Raw genomic sequence first — 21326 nt, 5'->3', positions numbered from 1 at the left:
TCCTAGTGTCTCACTGTAAGTACTCCGTCATAGATGCTTTGTGTCACGTTACTACTATGCGAACAATTGAATATAGGACTGTATTGTTGTAGTAATGATTTTTCAGAATTTTGAGTATCGACATGATTTCTAGAAACGGAAGACATGTTTGGAAATTTTGTTTTCAAAAATCACGTAGGAGCTTAGTGTCCTATGAGTTTACTTCGGTTCTTGTAGCCTAGTAGCTTTGTACTATTGGATCATTATTGAAGCAATAGCAACAGCATTCACATCGTCATAAATATGCAATAACCCTTTATTTGCAGCAGTCTTATCGGAAGACATTGTGATTCGTGACATCACACTTCCAGGGTTGATTCTTATTACCGCAAAGCAATTGAACAACACTCATATTATGCAGGGTCATAAGAATTTTGACAAGGTGTACGTCTATGGAAAGATAAATGTACCCGTGACCTTGAGACGCGACTCTGTATAGAGTGGTTGCGTTTGCCACAAACATGTACGCAGTTGAACAGCGCGTGTTTGTTGTTAGTGAGTACTAACGAACTAATTAATTTAGTGTAAATAATGCATACTATAATATTACACTGATGTATTAACTTACACTGAACAATGTTACAGATAGCAACCTTTCATATATTGTCGCACTGTTAGGCCAAATGCCGTAAAAAAAAAATACAAAAATTACATATGGTACATTCAAGCTGAAAGATGACATGGCCATGAAAAATTCAAACGAACATATGACACGTGTATGACTCTAACACGTGTGGTTGGTAACCCTGATTGATTGATTGATTTGGTTTATTTTACATGGCATATCGGACACTTTTGGCTAATCTGGAAGATGAGTGATAGATAATATGATGAAATAGGCTACAAATAGCGCTGACACTTCCTGACCCGTGCCAAGTAAAAGTCGAAAAAAAAACTACTTCGGAGTCCTCAAGCAACACGCGTCACATATCGCTTAAGGATTTCACCAATCAAACACATCCTGCTACGGTGTGAAACGTTGCTGTTGATTTGGTCGTTACCAAGCGACGTGTGTCGATTGTCGCTTCGGTCTGAAATCTCCCAAAACATTCCAAACGAAACACGTGACGTTAGATGCTCTGGGGAGTCAATAGGTGCGTCATCTCCACCAAAGTTCGGGTCCCATTTAACCGAGAAATTTCTCGACAATCTCTTTTAAACTTTTCTTAAACAATCTCTTTCAGTTTGCCCCCCACCTCCCATTCACCATATCACCGTCGATCCCACGAGGCTAGTTTTATTCCGAGCGTCCCCCTTCCATTGAAAGATAGTCTTAATTCCTTCTCCTTGGGAAGAGGGAGGCAAAATGGCGCCGTTTATGCAACAGCGTGCCTCGCGTGACAATGCCCCATGTTGTCCCTCGTCAAATGGATTACGGGGACGTCTGCAGGGGAGGGGGCACACGAACAACAAATTGAGGTAACATCATTAACCCGTGGTTAAAAAGGAAGGAGAGACAGATATACCAAGGGAATAAAAGGAAGAGAAAGAAAGAATTGGAGGGGTTCGTAGATGGCGCTGGCGATATGTCTTTGTCTTCATTTGAAGGAGGGATAGGTGTGCTTGAATGGGCGAAACTGTTCATTTTCAGCCGGGCATGGTCTTCAACGGTTGGCATCTGCTTAGTAAGCACATGAGAAACGAGATCGAATCTAGGTACCTTGTGGGCACCACCAGGGTGCGAAATTATTGATGACACACACACGTATATACAGTAGAACATTTTCAATTCTAAATTTCATAATTCGACTTACTGCGTAATTGAAACAAACGTTTATTCCCCTTGAAATCATCTTTAATGATGTGAATTTTTTGTTGTTAATTCGAAATTTTGATAATTCGAACTATTTCGTGTTCCCTTGGAATTCGAATTAAAAAAGAGTCCAATGTGTATATGTATGAATTGTTATATGATACACATATTCATTGGGTTATGACATACTTCAATTATGTAAGATAATTATGAAATAGGAAACTTATTTCTTTACACACTGGTTAGAAATGTCATTACAAAATAATTTCGTACTTCTATTTATCTTCCATTCTTGTTTTACTTGTATTTTTAGCATATATTGTTATTGGTGGAGATAGATCTGTTATTGGTCTCTTGAAAGAGAGAGAGAGAGAGAGAGAGAGAGAATGAAAACATGGAACACTCACAATCATAGTCAGAGACAGACATTATCCTTCGTTCTTTGTGTGTCTTATCCCTACTAAAGTATATTCGGAGTCAAAACTAATTGCTTATCTTTGTTATCATCACGAAAACCCTAGCCAGGCCGCAAATTTTGGGGTGTAAGAATTTTGTTAAGACAAGATTCTTGATGGCAAATCCTCCATGCCCTCCAAAGATATCGCACCTATGGCACCTTCTAATCATACGAACTCCACTATGATCGACATCGAGAATGTGTCAAACACTATCTTCACACTCACTATGTGCCCTCAAGGTACGGTGTAATGTACAGGGAAGAACTATACCTTTTCTTGCACAGACAGGCTAGTTATGTTTACTAAAGGTATGTGAACCTCTGAAATGTTCCATCGCAGAGATTCGAACCCGGAACTCCTTTGGTAGAGGGGCGAAACTACATGTTGCTGTCCCTTCAGATAATCCACTCGTCCTCCCTTCTCTTCCAGTCAACCTTTTTCCACCTCCACAGTACGTCCCTTTCGCCGAGTATCAAATTTGTCCCCAATTTGTTTCCCTTCGCCCATCCAGACTTTCCGGTCCTCTTCGAAAGATGCAAGACAAAGGGAAGAAGGCGATGAAAGATAGAGAAAGGAAATGGGGAGAGAAAGAGAGAGGATAATCCTCACAACAGGCCATTTGATCCGAAATGAAATTTCCAGGAGTCAATGCCACCGTGTAATAGTTTTTGTAAAGAGGCGGGCGGTTCTAATGTAAATAACAGCCATGATAGCGCCCCTCAGTATGGGGAGACCCCTCTTTTTTTGTCCCTTCCATTGTAAAGGTGGGAATTGGATTTCTGAAAGAGCATTTTCGGGGGCCCTGACTTGCATGCTGATTTGATACCTCGTGTTCCTGTTCTTCAACAAGTGTTGCAAACTTATTTCTCACCACGCCTTATATTCTGAACCAGTTCTTGAATCCTCGTTCAAACTGCGTGAGTCAATGCAAAATCTCGAAGCAGGATACTTCTTTAGAATGTGCAAACAGACGCTGAGGGTTAGAGTCTTGTTTACGTTTCGGAACTTGTAAACGCTGCTAAGCAGCTTCTTGGTTATTTTATGATCGTTTTCTTCTATTACAATGTCAATCACAACGATTATAGATCATGAGCAGTCTATGTAGCGGAGTGATAATCACAACACACAACCAAACCAAAAGTCCTAGGCTAGAATCCTGAGTAAAGTATAGATATCTCTTTGTGTTTGTCCCATAACCGTTTTGTATATAATCATTTATCGTCATCGTCAAGATTATCTTAGATACATAAAAAAGACGTAAGATAAAAGGAATACGTCCATGGCTTACCTCTACGATACCTGACTTCCTGGGACTCCCCTGTGACGTAGTTGTGACCTTGTCTTCTTGTAATCAAGCGGTTACGGATTCGATACCCGGTGGAGGTATATTGCACAGTGGTTTGGAGATGATGTGATGAAATTGAAGAAGGGACATAAACAATACCCATGCCCAGGCCGAGATTTGAACCCGAGACACCAATAGGCTTAGTCACTGTTCTACATCAACCATTTGCATTGTGAGTAATTAATGTTTTTGAAAGTTACACATTTAAATCGTGTTATTTTTGGCGATTACTGAAAATAGAAATTTGTCACTAACTTTTCAGAATACAGTATACAGGGTTAGCCTAAAAGAAATTGACACTTTCAAAGTTTTACAGAAGGAAGAGTTTTAATAATATTGCTGAAATACTTACATGGTTTGAAGAGTATGTTGATAAGTATGTGTTACCCTTTTGTAACACGACAGATATCAATGTGATAGTCCAGTTCTCCGCAAACGCTACTTTCCCCTTGCACAGACAATCAGTTTCCTCAAATGTCTTGCTCCAATCGTAGATTGACTGCCTTGTGGGTGCTTGTTTACCACACAGTGTTCTAAAACGACGTTGCGTCATAGTAACAGAATTTGTTTTTGCAAATTCAATCACGCAGAAAGCCTTCTCCACCTGGCTATCGGCCATACTGCTCGACTTACGTCAAGGGTGCTCACGTGATGCTGACGTCACGAAGACAAACGAAAAGCAGAGGTCGTAAACTTGAAGACTTTCTCTATACAACAGTACTAAATGCTTTCTGATGTAACAAACAAATTCCAATTTATAAATCGTTTAAACTGCATATTTCTTTTAGGCTAAATCTGTATACTACAATAATATTCTATGAAGGCCTTGGTACTAAAGGTTTCGGATTTAATTTCTGTTGGGAATCCGAAAGTTTCGTTGCTGGCTCAGTATTTCCAAGAACAGTTCAAGAGCTATTCCAAATGTGTAGCAGTCCCCTGTCTAGGAACTAAGAAATCACCAGTTTTAGGGCGCTGTTTGGCAGGTCTTGGACCTAATTGGAGTTTATTTATTGATTGATTCGGCTTATTTTGCTTCACTTTTCTGGCAATTTTGACGAATCACGAAGATGAGGATCATTGGAGATATGATGAAATTGATGCATGCCCAGGCTGTGATTTGAACCCAGAATCGCTGGCGTCGTAGGCAGCTGAAATATCCACTCTGCCATGGAGGTGGGCATGCGATGTAGTTTAGTTTCATCTAAGCAAGGGGCGTGTTCGAAAGACATCGTTGGTGAGATTGCCCTGCAGTATTCGGTCTTGAAATTCTAGGACCTACCACCAACAAGGTGTTGAAAACACCAATGGAGTCCTGCCCTCGTCACTCTCATATTCCACGCACAATTAATTTTCCACATCTTTAGCTCGGGTACGCCGGGGCGCTAACAGACTTACACCCTCCAACCTTCTCCGTGGACGATTTCGTCCAGCTGCATACAAAGGCATGTCTATTTTCTACTCGAGGAACGATAGATCTGTTTTAGGGCGCTCCCCCCTGAGCCCAACGCTAACACCCCAATTACCACGTGACCCAGGCCGGACCTCGAATTGCATCCCCCTCTCTCTCTCTTCCCTCCACCCTCTCCCACTCCCTCATCTAAAGCCAACATCTCCCATTCCGAACTGAATAATCCATTGGGTAGCAACGTTTGGGGCAAAGTGTGTGTGAGGTGGGAGGGGGAGGCATCAGGCAGTTGCATTGTAACAACTCCCCCCGGGGAATACGGGTACCGAGGAAGGGTATGGAGTTGTTTTTGGAGGGGAGGAAGGGGGAGAGAAAGACAGGGTAAAAACAATTGAACATCGGACTGGGCAAGGGAGGTTCGTTTTCTCCTGTTCTGCCATTCACCCGACGTACGAGCATCGTACTCCGCAGGTACAGGGCAAACTTGTGTGTAGTGTGATGTGGAGCTGTTTGTATTTTTTTTTCCCGAGCTGATTTATCTACTTTCTGGGGCAAAGCCACCCTTTTCCCTCCACCAACAGAGCATTGCGAGCACGATTATACAAAGAATTATATTCTCGTTTCTTAACAACAGTCCTATTAGACGCTAGAATCTTATTTATGTGGAATATGGTTTCAAACTTCCAACTGAACTTAATTAGCCTCCTTTCTTGCTTTCCTACTGGCTGGATGGTTGATTTATTAACTGGTTACTGTCCTATTACTGGTTTTCTCAGTGAAGCATTAAAGCATCTTATCATTTGGTAAGGATAGGCAAATTGCTCTATACAACACAATATGGTTGGTGCACTGCTTAATCCTATATTGCTCATGGTTTAAAAATAGATACTGCTTATCATTATATACGGAATTAAATTTTCTACTGAAACGTCTACCGAACGTTAACATACATCAAGTATCACTTTGAGTAGCTGTATTCGAAATAGTCTTCATTCGAAGTATACATTGCAATCCGCTAGTGCCTATAGTTGGAGAAGTAACTATTGGGTCGGTGCATAAGTTCGTAGCGTTTTGTTATGGGTTGGCAACACTGCTTTGTCAAGAGTTCCTTGTCCGTCATTCTATTATTATTGCTTACTTTGTAATTTTGTGATCGTGAAAACAGTGTATTCTACTTCTGAACACATTTTGTCTATTTTGCGGACGAAACTAGATGGAGTGTCAAGTGGACAAAGTTGAACATTTCCGGCACACTCTTCTTTTCGAGTTTAACCTATAGGATCAAGTGCAGCAGTAGGAAGTATTTCCTAATGAAGCTGCTCTTGAAACTTGGCTAACTGATTTCTTCAACTCAAAAACATTTTGTGCTTCGTACGGGGTTAATGCCATATACTGAAAACACAGCAGTTCTACAGATGAGGCATCGAACTAGTTCTCAACGTTGGCAGATGGTCATTGACAATGGAGGGGACTACATACTGACTGAGTGAGTGTTGTTGTGACTGTGTATTGTTAGACTACAATAACAATGTATCATCTTACCACCTGTATACTTCTATTAGTTCATTATTGTATTCCTGTTAACGCATGTTATAATATGATACGAACTTATGCACCGACCCAATACAGTAGATAAATAATCATAAAATGGACCGGGAATAACCAATACACTAACGTAAAGGTTTAAGTGTTTTCAAATACTTTATAATGCTGGTTCGCATTTGTATATTATAATTAATTGTTATATGTATGTGCATGTGCAAGTAGCTATTACTCTATATTTGTAATTTCATTGTCATTTTTCTGTAACTTCAAGCAAATTACGAAAATTAAAGGTGATTAGATTAAATTAATGAAGAGATAAACACAAGAAAGCGGCCTCTCTGATGGCGCGGTGGTAGCGTCGTCGCCTTGTAATCAAGGGGTCCCGGGTTCAATACCCGTTGGAGGCACGTAGTGGTTCGGATCCCACTTTAAACTGTAGGTCCAGTCCCGATTAGCCTTTCTGTGCATAAAGTGAACTTAAAACACCAAATCAACAACAATCTAGCTGGGATTCGAACCCGACGCCTCCGGATATCACAGTCAGTCATTTGTCTTAACCCGATTGCCAGAGAGTGACACTGGGTTGTTACGATCTGCATACTGAGTGTAGGGTGGACACCATTCGAATAACAAATAGTTTGCAAATGTATATACCTAGGTTAATGTTAATAAATGGCAATAATGTTAAAGAGGAACCTAAAAGCAGCCATAATTCAGATAACGCATGTTGCTTATCTTTTCATAAACTTTCTTCCTCGCATCTAATAATTTATCAAAGATTCTAACGGTTAAAGTAATTGTGTCTATGGTTGTTTTTTTTATCGATGTGCAACGTCGCACCTTATATTGAAAGAGGATCATAAATTAAGAGTTTTGAAAATAAATCCTTTGAAGAATGCTCAGAATGAAACGTCAGGGAAGTGGAGAGGGTTACATAACACTGAGTCTCATAATCTACATTCATCTTCTGATATTATTATAATAATTTAATCAAGAAGGCTTAGGTGACCTGCTCTGTAGCACGCATGGGAAGAGGAGAGAAATGTTAATAAGATTCTAGTTTTGAAACCTACTGGTAAGAGACCCGTTGAAAGGCCAAGACGAAGATGAAATGGTAATATTTAAGATGGACCTGAAGGAAATTGTTAAGGATGATCTAGAGGTCAAAGGTAAGGGCAGGTGGAAAATATATGTTGCTGCGGTTTGTTTGATATGATTTTGTTATTTAGCGTCGTTTTTTGCCACATTTTGGTAATCGCGACAATAGGGATGAATGATGATATGATTAAATTGATGCAGGGACACTCACAAAGAACACCCAGCCCAGGATAAGATTCAAACCTCTGGCGTTGTAGTGTTCTGTGCTAACCACTTCGCCACCGAGGTCGACTGATATAGGTTTAGAAGTGCCAGACAGAGATCTCAAGTTTGGTTCATAAAATTCGGAAATAACAAAATTTTCAAAATTTATCTTCTGTTTTGAAACACCACGAATGTGGTATTTTTTAATAATTTTGTATACACAAAAAAACTCTTTTTTTTTTGGCTTGACGACGTGAATGCACAATTTAAAGTTTGGAGAGATAGAGAGAGAGAGAGGAAAAATACCCATGATTGGAGGCAGATGTCACTGAATGCGCGTACAAATTCCACTGTTTAAATTCTTGTAGAGCAGGTAGGAGGGAAAACCCCGAAATCGAACTGTTTCGTTTTGCACAAACCCGATGAACGACCACAAAGACATTAAATATTCAAAACGTCTGAAACGGAAAACAAGTGAAGTAAGAGCGAGAGGGAAAACGAACGCGCACACGCACACACACACTTACGCATTTTGCGTGTGCGTTGGTCCATGTCGACCCTGTTCTTCTAATTAGCCACTCTGCAATTAAAACAGTGAAAAAAAATCCCCCCTCCCCCACCTCTCTCTCTCACCCGCTGCATCTCTCCGCTCACGTGAAATAAACATAACCGTGTACTTGTTTTCCACTTGCAAAAGGGTTAAGCAAGAAACGTTAAAAAATATATAAGAGGAGGGAGGAAATGCAGGAAAAACAACAAATAGAAAAATAGGCGAAAATCTAATCGACCTGAGAATGGTCAAATAACTAGATTTTCTGCTTCCGAGCTCAGAATTTTTTTCTCTCTCTCATTTCGGTCTCTCCCCTTCTTTCTCATTTGCGTAGGTTCTCCTCTGTGTGTGTGCGTAGGAGTGTGTTGTATAGTGTTTTTCTGTAGCGGATTTCCTACTGAATATTTTAGCGGAACCAAACAAACCACTTTCAGCTGGGCTCGCTGGATATACTTTGTTGACGAGTCTCCCATTAACGGAACGAAACCTTACATTCCCTCCCCCTTCCCCCTAACCACATGCATACTCATTTTCCTTTTCGTCCGCATTGGCTCTCCTCGTGGCTATCGAGAAATAGCTACCCTTACAATCACAACATTGGTGTTTTTATAAATCTAAATAAGAGATACTTAAAGATACCAGAGAATAATTATTGCCCGGAAAACAAAAAAGAAGCGCGACATGAAGAAACGTTAGTAACATTACACTCCTGAGAATTACAAATGTGAACATAAGATTAAAACAAGAATAGGTATTCGCAAGCCTGCCTAGAGACACCCGGGATAGAATTAAGAAAGACCTGTGTCTGGAAGTTGCCACTGCATGGATCAGAAACAGAAACCTTGACGTACCCAGATAGGAATTTGCAAAGTTCTGTGTATGGATCAGAAAGAGGAACCTTGGCATACCCAGATAGGGATTTGCAAAGTTCTGTGTATGCAGTGTATTTCTGCATGGATCAGAAACAGGAACCTTGACATACCCAGATAGGGATTTGCAAAGTCCTATGTACGGAGTGAGTTACTGCATGGATCAGAAACAGGAACCTTGATATACTCACAAAAGGATTTGCAAAGTCCTGTGTATGGAGTATGTTTCTGCATGGATCAGAAACAGGAACCTTGACATACCCAGATAGGGATTTGCAACGTTCTGCGTATGAAGTGTGTTTCTGCATCGATCAGAAACCGGAACCTTGACATACCCGCAAAGTCCTATGTACGGAGTGAGTTATTGTATGGATCAGAAACAGGAACTTTGATATACTCACAAAAGGATTTGCAAAGTCCTGTGTATGGAGTATGTTTCTGCATGGATCAGAAACAGGAACCTTGACATACCCAGATAGGGATTTGCAAAGTTCTGTGCATGAAGTGTGTTTCTGCATCGATCAGAAACCGGAACCTTGAAATACCCGCAAAGTTCTATGTATGGAGTGTATTTCTGCATGGATCAGAAACATGAACCTTGACATACCCAGATATGGATTTGCAAAGTTCTGTGTATGGAGTGTGTTTCTGCATGGATCAGAAACAGGAACCTTGACATACTCAGATAGGGATTTGCAAAATCATATGTACGGAGTGAGTTACTGCATGAATCAGAAACAGGAACCTTGATATACTCACAAAAGGATTTGCAAAGTTCTGTGTATGGAGTGTGTTTCTGCATGGATCAGAAACAGGAACCTTGACATACGCAGATAGGAATTTGCAAAATCATATGTACTAAGTGAGTTACTGCATGAATCAGAAACAGGAACCTTGATATACTCACAAAAGAATTTGCAAAGTCCTGTGTATGGAGTGTGTTTCTGCATGGATCAGAAACAGGAACCTTGACATACCCAGATAGGGATTTGCAAGGTTCTGTGTATGGAATGTGTTTCTGCATCAATCAGAAACCGGAACCTTGACATACCCGCAAAGTTCTGTGTATGGAGTGTGTTTCTGCATGGATCAGAAACAGGAACCTTGACATACCCAGATAGGGATTTGCAAAATCATATGTACGGAGTGAGTTATTGCATGAATCAGAAACAGGAACCTTGATATACTCACAAAAGAATTTGCAAAGTCCTGTGTATGGAGTGTGTTTCTGCATGGATCAGAAACAGGAACCTTGACATACCCAGATAGGGATTTGCAAGGTTCTGTGTATGGAGTGTGTTTCTGCATCAATCAGAAACCGGAACCTTGACATACCCGCAAAGTTCTGTGTATGGAATGTGTTTCTGCTTGGATCAGAAACAGGAACCTTGACATACCCAGATAGGGATTTGCAAAGTTCTGTGTATGGAGTGTGTTTCTGCATGGATCAGAAACCGGAACCTTGACATACCCTGATAGGGATTGCAAAGTTCTGTGTATGGAGTGTGTTTCTGCATGGATCAGAAACACGAACCTTGATATACCCAGATAGGGATTTGCAAAGTCCTATGTATGGAGTGTGTTACTGCATGGATCAGAAACAGGAACCTTGATATACTCACAAAAGGATTTGCAAAGTTTTGTGTGCAGGGTGTGCTACTGCATAGATCAGAGGCATTGGCCTTGAGGAAGAGGTATAAGAAGGGCTGCGGATTTTCTGTGATGTGACCCTGGAGAAAGGCGTTCAGAGTAAATATTAGAAAGTAGTCAGCATTTGAGCGAAAGGATCTCGGTGGATAGTTCACGTCTTAAGAGGAGACGATTTGCTGAAATGACACTTCGTAAAGAACGAAGTTTTCGATTTATCACCAGTAGAGATTTCTAATTAAGGGACACAAACCAAAATTGTTTATTTTTTTAGTATTCCAAGCCTAATAAATTTCATAATTGAAATAATTATGTGACTAGCTTAGGTTTCTTTAACCTTTAACTGACATGTTTTACTGATGCTATCCTTTTTGTATTATCTTCCAGGTTTTTCCTGAAATTCTTCCTCAAGTGTAACCAGAACTGCCTAAAGAATGCAGGGAATCCTAGGGACATGAGAAGATTCCAGGTAAGTTGCAAGATACATTGGAAATCTCTTATGTATACAGATATTCAATTTACCCATTACTACAGTACGCTTGCGTGATTGTTAGGATCCAAATACTCTTTCTTAATAGTTATTAATTGGTGCTAATTATGTTGAAAGCTCCGCTGAACCTTTGGCCAATGCTAGGGCAGCTGTTTTCGAATTTTTCTCTCCTTTCGAAACATCAACATTGCTACAATTATTCATTTAAAAAGAGTAACTGAATTACAGTTGCTGATTTCAGAAAATAACTGAGTAACAGTAAAAGTAACTGAATTACAGTTCATTTCAAAAAGTAACTTCATAACAGTTCCTCATTTTAAAATGTTACTGAATTACAGTTTCTCATTTCAAAAACTAACTGAGTAACCAGTCCTCATTTTAAAAAAATAACTGAATTACAATTCGTCACTTGAAAAGGTAACTGAGTAACAGTTCCTCATTTTAAAATGTTACTTAATTACAGTTTCTCATTTCAAAAACTAACTGAGTAACCAGTCTTCATTTTAAAAAAATAACTGAATTACAATTCGTCACTTGAAAAGGTAAATGAGTAACAATTCCTCATTTTAAAATGGTACTGAATTACAGTTTCTCATTTCAAAAACTAACTTAGTAACCAGTCCTCATTTTAAAAAAATAACTGAATTACAATTCGTCACTTGAAAAGGTAACTGCGTAACAGTTCCTCATTTTAAAATGTTACTGAATTATAGTTCCTCATTTCAAATAGTAACTGAGTAACAGTTCCTCATTTAAAAAAACTGAATTACAATTTCTCATTTCAAAAACTAACTGAGTAACAGTTCCTCATTTTAAAATGTTACTGAATTACAGTTCCGCATTTCAAATAGTAACTGAGTAACAGTTCCTCATTAAAAAAAATAACTGAATTACAATTTCTCATTTCAAAAAGTAACTGAATAACAGTTCCTTATTTTAAAATGTTACTGAATTACAGTTTCACATTTCAAATAGTAACTGAGTAACAGTTCCTCATTTAAAAAAATTAACTTAATTACAATTTCTCATTTCAAAAAGTAACTGAATAACCGATCCTCATTTTAAAATGTAACTGAATTATAGATCCTGATTTCATAAAGTAAGTGGGTAACAGTTCCTCATTCTGAAATTTTGCAGAATTGTAGTTACTGATTTCAAAAAGTAACTGAGTAATAGTTCATTTTAAAAAGTAACTTAATTGCAGTTCCTTATTTCGAAAAATTAACTGAGCTACAGTTTTTCGTTTCAAAGAGTAAGGGAGTTACGATTACTCATTTCAATAGGTAACTGTTACCTTTTTTTTGCTTTGCAAGTAACTCGTAGTTTCCAAATTGGATACAAATTGATTCTTTATCAATTATGCATTGTGAGGCACCTAGTCTTCGTCCTTAGAAATTAATATTTCTGACGTTTCCCCGACCATGCAATCTGCTAATTTTATTCGCAGACCACCCATCCCACCTATGATAACGATAACCATCTTAAGGGTATGCGTAACGTAAACAAATGCCAGCGAGTACAAGAAGCGCCTCTGCCGCAGAAAGAAGGAACTAAAGAAGGAAGACGTATAGCGAAGAAGGAAAAACTGGACGGTCCAAGAGAGAGGGGGAGGGTTGAGTGTAAAGGGGCAGGGGGCTCGATACGGAAAAAAAGACAAGTTATTATCTCCGGCTGGCTTGAGAGACCCCTCACAAACTGTTACTATGGCAACCAAGGATTTTTCTTTCTTTGGTTCTGTCGGGGCGCCTGCGTCCTTCCGAACGGTTGACGGCGTGGAAACTGAGCTATGATTGCACGAGGCAATTATTTCGGGAGATGTTGTTACTTTTTTTCCTTCTGTTTCTTCAAAATCTCACTAATTGCCTCCTGTATGGTCAGAATTCCTTTTTGGTCACCTAGAGAACGTCCTGAATTTGCACAACTGGCAAATTTTATAGTAATATGCTGAGATTTGTAACGGCCAAAAATTGAAAATGGAGGCTGTCAGCAACAATTCCAGTTTCACGAATTCTGTGTGGTGGGGTGTCTGGCGAGGATGGCAATAGGCAAAGCCTACGAAGACCACATGGCAAATTCTTTCTCCACACGTGAGAATCATTTCGCTGCTCTTCTCCTTAGCTAATTCCATCTTTGGATACCTGCTAAAAACTATTATCAGATTTGTTTCTGATTCATTGATTGATATGGTTTATTTTACTTCACTTTTCTGCCAGTTTTGGCTAATCGCTAAGATGAGGATGAGTCATGATTTGATGAAGTTGATGAAGGGGCTTAGATAGAATACCCATGCCTAGCCCGAGGTTCGAAGCCGGTGCCCTGAAGTCCCGGCGCGCTGTGCTAACTATTCCGCTAAATCAACCATATCAGATTTGAATTTCTTGTGAAATTCCAATCTGTTTTGGTATATCATGCTGCCCCCTTTCCATTTTAAAAAAATCATATTCAAAATGACCGACTTCAATATATCTGCCATATCTCATTTAGAGTTGTAAGGTAGGTTCCTATGATGCTGTGCCCAGTCCATAACTGCCCACCTTTCGGAAGTACAGGGCTGTCAGGGAATATATACCCTGTATACTTTAACGCACCAATCTAGAACATACATTTTCCAAAGTTCATACCCATTTATAGTACAAAATATTGCCCCCGTGGGTTCTATCCCTGGTGTGGGCTAGAATATCGCAAGGAGTTACCTTCTTGTTTCAGCAGTCAGCACTGTATTTTGCTAGCTTTATTGTATTTTTAAAGGAACTCAATACCAAAGGGAGGGGGCTCTGATCTCCCTCCCTCAGGGGGAGTGTCAGTATTAACTCAGTTCGACCGTCAAAGGGTTGTTGCATCACAGAATTGAGTTTATTTCCTCCAAATTCTAAACACAGACTACTCGTATTTAATAATCACCCTGTATGCATAAAATTCTCAACAGTAAAACTTCAAAGTTTTATCCGACAAAACCTGTTGAGGCATTTCTCGCTCGAAGTCCAGTTCTAATTCAGAAACTGTATTTCCTTATCCGCCACGCCTGCATAAGAAAATATTCAGATTAAGTCCAAAGCGTATCCAAAGGACATCCATAAATATCCATGAAGGATATCCGAGGGACATCATCAGGGCGGATATCCAAGGAATATCCAAAGGATGTCTTCTGAGTATATTTTGGTATCCAGAGTTTCCGACACTAATATCCAACTGACAACAAGTACATATGTGTCTTACATTTGTGTGTTTGGTGGATTATGATTAATATCCCTGAGGGATATCCAGTGGACTTCCTCTGGTCGGATATCCAAGGGACATCCAAAGGATATTTTCGGGATTTCTGTTGGTATTCAGAACTTCCGACACGAATATCCAAATGAAAAGCAATACATGATTATTACTGTTGTTAACAACAAAAACAACAAAACGTTATTCCTCACAGTTAATTTCTAGATTCGAGCTTTGTTCAAAATATTAATGCTTTTTGGCGTATGTATGAGAAGAGAGAAGAAAATGGCCGCTGTGCAACGGGGAAGAAGGAGTAAAGAAAGCGACCTCTTCAAAGAACTTTTCCTGGCTGCAAGGATATCCCCTTGTGTAATGTATCGAAGCAAACGAGAAAGACCTTACGGCCTGAAAATCCTCGCAAGAGCCCTGGGGCGAGGGGGAGAGGGGGGGTTCAGTGTAACGTTCTTCTTACTTGACACGTTGCAACAGCGCCCTCCAGTGTTCCTGCTAATTACTACACGCGAGAAGCCAAATTAAAACAAGCACGGAAAAATTATGTCTACTTAGGAGGAAGGAAACTGAAGGACCGTTTTTTCCCCCTTCTTCATCGTCTTGCTTCATTTTCTTCTTGTCCTCAGAAAATGGTTTAAAGAAAGGGGAGAGCGGGAGAGTAACAGAACGAGAGAGAAGTAGAGATGGAGTCAGAGGGAAACAGAAAGAATGTAAGACAGAGAGATGGATTGGAGAGAAATAGAGAAAACGTGGAGAGAAGATAGGAACAGACAATGATTCAGGGAGAGAGAGGGAAATAGGGGGCGAAACAGGACGTGATAAAAGAGAAACAGATTGAAAGAAACAGAATGAGAGAAAAGAGAGAGAGGAAAATAGATGCAGATAAGAATGGAAAGAGATTAAACTGGACGGACAGAGAAAATAAGAGATGGAGTTAATGGGAAATAGAGAGAGTGAGGCAGGGAAATGTAAAGAGAGAGAGAGATATAGAATAGCGAGAAATAGAGAGAAGGAAGTGAAAAGATTGGAGCAGACTATTATTTAGAGAGAGGTGGAGGAGATTGAGAGGAAAATGGGGAAGGTAAGAGAGAGAGGGAGAACAGAACATAGACATAGACAAAGAAAAAGCTGAGGAAAAGAAAAGGAGAGGGGAGAAAGAGAGAGGAAGCAGAACGTGGACAGAGAGAAACAGGGAAAGAAACGGAAGGAGAGAAAGGGAGAAATAGATGAAGAGATGGAAGGAAGAGATCGAGTGAGGCAGAGAAATGTAGACAGAGAGAAAACTAGGAAAATAGATGGGAACAGACCACGAAGAGAGATTTAAAGAAAAATGTGGAAGGAAGAGAGAGAAACGGAGAGGGGGAACAGAACATGGATAGAGAAAACAGAGAAAAGATATATATAGTAGAGAGAGAGAGGAAACAGGGAAGATAGATGGAGAGGAGGAGCAAAACAGAGAAACTTTGACCAATAGAGAATAGCGAGAGTGGGAGAATGAGAGATATTAATAAGACATAGAAACCAGTGAGAAAGAGAAAAGAAAAGAGATTCAGAGACTGAAAGAAATAGAGAGAGAAAATCATAGACGATGAGAGAAATGAGGCAGCGAAACATAGATAAAAATAGAGTTAGATAAAAGGAACACAGAGACATTAGAAAGAGTTACGAGGATTTTGGAAGTAACTTGGAAACAATGGTCCACCATCCGTTCTGTTTTGTTAACGTCATGAGCTCTCAACATACATTTTTCCGCTTTAGCTTGACAATAGAGCTAATATTTATCAGTTTGTTCTTCCCTGTCCCTTATTTTCGCCACTATATCAATCGCGGCGGTGAAAATAAACGAACGCTGCTTGTGAAATCTCAAGCACAGCCATAATAAAAGCAAGAAGAATTCTGTATCGTTCATTTCCCCGGTGCTTAATCCAATGACATCCTCGTAATGTAATCCCAGAATAGAAGCCATGGATGTACTATATGAATTGAACACGCTGTGTCAATACTAACGGAGTATTTCAACTGCGCTTTTTTTAAAAAAAAAATCTTGCTTTCATACGAGTTTCAAACCATCTCTCTCTCTCACTCTATTCCATTTTTTTGTCTTCCTCTCTCCCTTTTTAATCTGTTCTGTAAAAAATCACGAACACACGAGCCAAATCTGTATTCAGATTATGCAGTTCCATTTCATTCCACACAATTTGCTTTTAATGAACCATTTTCCCATTCCATTCCACCCGTTCCTACTCCCGACGCCATTTTTGGTCCTGGGTTAATGGTTCATTATCACAAAATCAAGTATCTCAACTGTTTAATAACATGCGTCGGATGATATATACGCTTTAAAAGCAATTCGCCGCCGTGCATGTGTGTGCAAGCGCCCCGTTCAATGCTAAAAGCGAAACGTTAGTCTCCCCGCTAAAATAAGATAAATTCACAATTAAATGCGTGGACGGTCTTCTTCCACCTTAACGTTTAATAAATTGGTCATACTGCGCTTTTTTTTTACATCTGTGGAGCTTCTGCAAGCGCGTGACGTCAGCGGTCGTCATCCGAATGGTTTCGACAATGGTCTTTGCAACAGTTTTGTTGTTTTATCGGTAGCAGAATATTAGTGCAAAGTACTAACAGAGGACTTAAACGTCGCTATGTCTATTTTTGCAGAATAAATCTGGCAGAATTCATTGTTTGTAAGCTCAGATCCAATGGTGTGTTCAGGAATTCCACGAGTAGGGTTATTGCTTGTGTCACGGTTGTTATACATTTTCCATCCACTTTTGAACTGTAAAGTTAGTGTTACTCACTATTCTGTCCCAATTATAACACAAACGGAAGTGGTGCATCAATACGTTCCTGCAGCCAAACTCGCATGATCCAAAATAAAACCTTGTTAGAGAAATTGCAGGAAATATGCTGTTACAGGTGTTACCAAATTTGTGAACTGTCCTTGCTGGTGGAAAGCTTGAAATAAGAGAAATAAGCTCTAGTCCCTGAATGAACCTTATTCGTGGAAATGTATATTGTGTTATCTGCAAAAAATCAAAGTCAATCCGAAAAAGTTTTCATTTTTTTAAACTACTCTTAAATTCAATATTAAAAACCAAGAAATACTGTGTCACGAGTGTTAAACTTTTTTTTCTCGAATGTTTTGAATGATCTACAAATTCAAGTTCGATACCAAATAGACATGCTAAAAAAGAATTGGAGGAAAACAAAACCTTGGATCCATAGAATTTGATATCTTTTAAAGATCTTGTTAATTAAGATTTTTTCTAATATTCTCACTTTTCATGGATTTACTCTTCTTTCTCTAGTAGTGAAGATCTAATGTTTAATACACCAAAACAGGGGACGTTAAAATCCACATCAGCCCCAGTAATAACGCCACACTTAAATGCTTTTCCTCTTGATGGTCTTAAGAATCACTTGTGTAACATGGCACATGTATAGCGTGTCCTCGTGGATACTGGAAGAAAGTCTGTGTTACAAGACACCAAATTTCATGTTGTAAAACTTCAAGTTGTAAAACAAGTAACAATATTAGGCTGCATCACTCCTGAATACTTTAAAACCTGCTAGTATTATTATACAAGGTGTCCCAGGTTCGAGTCCCGATGGAACAACATTTCAGTGTACCAATTAGTCAATATGTCCATAAACTGCCCGACTTTTTTGTTTTTTCGATGTAACAGGGGTAACTTTTTCCTAAGGGGACTCAAGTGTCTACTTCTCTTCCACGTAATATATCCTGGACTGTATGAAACATAGTTTTGTATGAAACATATGAACTATATTTTATCTTTTTACATTGTTGTATGTTGAAAGCTTGTGAAAGACGCTTCATTGTCTACAAGTACCTCCTCCGTGGCGTAGGTGTAATTTTGTCGCCTTGTAATCTAGTGGTCCCTGGTTCGATACCCGTTCGTGTCACACAGTAGTTCAGATCCTACTTAAAAATCTATGACCAGTCCCGATTAGCTTCTCTGTGCATAAAGTGGACTTAAACAAACAATTACATTCAAGTGCTTGAAACTGTGCTACAGATACGTATTTTGTGCCTTTGCCATGGACTCGAATTCGGAACTTTCGGTGGCAAGGTCGAGAGTCGACCACTGACCTCGCCAGATCACGTGTTTCAATACTTAGCATCCCTGCATGAGAGCACCAGGTTCAGGGTTCGATCCTTAGGTACCTTTGATTACCTTTAGGGAGATTCCATACTGAAACGACACGCGACATATGCAGCTTGGGATTAGCCAATCAACAGCAACGTTTCGCACCATAGCGGCAGGCCGCACAAGCCTCTTTCAATTGTTGAAATCCCTAAGCGACACGTGTCGCCTGTCGCTTTGGTGTGAAATCTCGCTTGCATTTAGTTTGTGGCAAGTTTACGTTAACTTGCCGTCTTTTGCAAGAACATAGCAAAATATTATTATATTTTGGGGCCAAAAAAGGTGGAAATAATAGACTTCCCATGGGCAGGGCGCGTTTCGAAAATGTCTCCACTTCTCCCCCTCGGAAGATCGGGGCGGAAATGGATGGCTGGAGAAACTAGAGATCTCCAAAACAAATGAGCTTGAAAGCCCACTTTAGCCACGGATTCGCCCCGCAGACGACACCAGCGCTCTGCCACCGCGGCGGTTGCGTGGGTTTGAAATTGAAATAGATGATAATACAGAGATGAAGGAGTGAAGTGGTTTCGGAGAAATGAACGGAAAAGTAAGGGAGAGGGGATAAATGGAGGGGGAGGAAAGGACCCAGCGTTAGGGGACAGATACGAGGATCTCCATCGTTCTTATTGGCGTGCTCGTCTACGCTCGGATGCGCTCGTGTGCTTCCGTAAGGGTTGTCGATGTCCGGTGCTGTGGTGATAAGTAGGGTTGGCTTTACCTCTTCCGCCCTTGTGCCCTTAGGGTTGGCGGCCCTTATCTGCCGGACACCCAGGGCTCTAGTCAAGGAGTCACACATCCCTCAAATGAACCACTCAGCTTAAGAGAAGTTTTGCTGCGCCTGATAGACACATATGTAGAATCATCTTAATTTTTCAATCATCTTTTCACGTATTCGACACCCAGAGTCATGATGGAATCTGATCGCCTGATCTAACCATGTCACATAAGACTGATGTCGATATACCAACATATAGGCCTATTCAGAAGATACCTTTAGTTTGGATTATGTGTTACAGCCATGTGTGTTTATGGCTGTTCATGCACCCATTTCGTGAAAAATTAAATCGATATTGAATGGTTGCTTGATTATTATACAGGGTGAGGCAAAAGTCCGGCACCAACTTTTTAATTTGAAAACTACTTGACGGAGGGCGATGGAATTTTGGATATGGGTAATTGGAGTAAGAGCACACAAGATGGGGCTAGTGTGTATCATGGCGGCCACCTTGAAAATCGCCATCTTGGAATTACATCCAGATTTTCAAATGGGAAGGAGGTCATGTAGCATATCATTTTTAGTATTGCCCACGAGACGAGACTTTGGCCTTTCTCGTCTCGTGGAAATGCTGTCTCGTCTCGAAAATATTCGTTTGTCTCGGGACACATGATCAATCTCGTCTCGTCTCGAATTTTTAAAAGCCTGTCCCGTCTCGTCCCGTGGGCAACACTAATCATTTTACATGTGCGTTATCTCAGAAATAAGAATATGCAGTTATTTTCCGCCTAACTTTATTTGGTGAGGATATTTTCACAGTTGAAGTTCATATTTGGCACATAGGCTACTTTTGCCTCTCACACAATACAGGGTTAGGCACCTTAACAAAAACAAAATTGAGAAAATACCCCTAACTAGAAAATAAAATATCTCTGCTCAAAACTTCCTTACTCAATTTTCAAAACTAATTCATTGATTCATAATTAACAAGAACAATAGGTATACTATCTTTGAGGACTCAAATTTCCTTACCTATTAAAAGCTGAGGCTGTAAAGGGGCACTCAGCACACACAAGGACAAACACAGGACAACACGACGCCACAGAGGATTATTCTGGCTGTGAATTCAGGCGCCAGAGCCTCGTTGGCCTGTAAGAAGCATTAACCGGAGTGTACAAGTGAGGTTGATTTTTGGGTGCCTTACCAGAAGGTCACCCCTTAGACCCGAAAATCAATCGATATGAATGTGAATGACTATGAATCTTCAATATGACCATAATCTTTCTTGTTAAAAAGAAGGAAATTTGGCCAAGGACGGTAAGAAGGAATTTCTTGAACTTGATTCATTGAGAGGTGTAAGGGGGGGGGGAGGGGGGGGACCGTTTCCGAAGACACCCAAATGTCAACCTTACTTCTATGTAGCACACCCTGAACTGCATTTTGCACACTAACGAGGCTTTGGCGTCTGGAACAGTGGCCAATATAATCCTTCACGAGACTTTGTTGTGTGTTGTTCATATGTGCTTCCGATTTTCATCTCTTTCATCATTAGCCTCCCCGATGGCGTAGTGGTAGCGTCGTCGCATTCTAATCAAGGGGTCCCAGCTTCGATACCCGGTGGTGACACATAGTGGTTCGGATCCTAGTTTAAACTGTAGGTCCAGTCCCGGTTAGCCTTCTTACTCTGCATAAAGTGAACCAACTCAATCAATCAATCATCTCTTTCATATCGTCACAATTCATCCATCTTCGCAATTAGCCAAAATTGACAGAAAAGCAAACTAAACTAAAAACAATCATTGATTCAAGTATAATGTTAG

At 40.0% G+C, this 21326-nt stretch overlaps 1 protein-coding gene across 1 annotated transcript in view; it reads left to right on the top strand.

The window, feature by feature from the left end:
• Nucleotides 1-21326, top strand: part of kn (EBF transcription factor knot) — a 311766-nt gene that overhangs the window by 221052 nt on the left and 69388 nt on the right. Inside the window, exon 7 of the mRNA XM_083134627.1 lies at nt 11301-11382. Within this exon, the coding sequence (XP_082990753.1) occupies nt 11301-11382 (82 nt within the window). The remainder of the gene's footprint in view (nt 1-11300; nt 11383-21326) is intronic.

Source organism: Lepisma saccharinum, chromosome 1, assembly GCF_977018435.1.
Source record: "Lepisma saccharinum chromosome 1, izLepSacc3.1, whole genome shotgun sequence".
Classification (NCBI taxonomy): domain Eukaryota; kingdom Metazoa; phylum Arthropoda; class Insecta; order Zygentoma; family Lepismatidae; genus Lepisma; species Lepisma saccharinum.
This window is presented reverse-complemented; position numbering and strand designations above follow the sequence as displayed.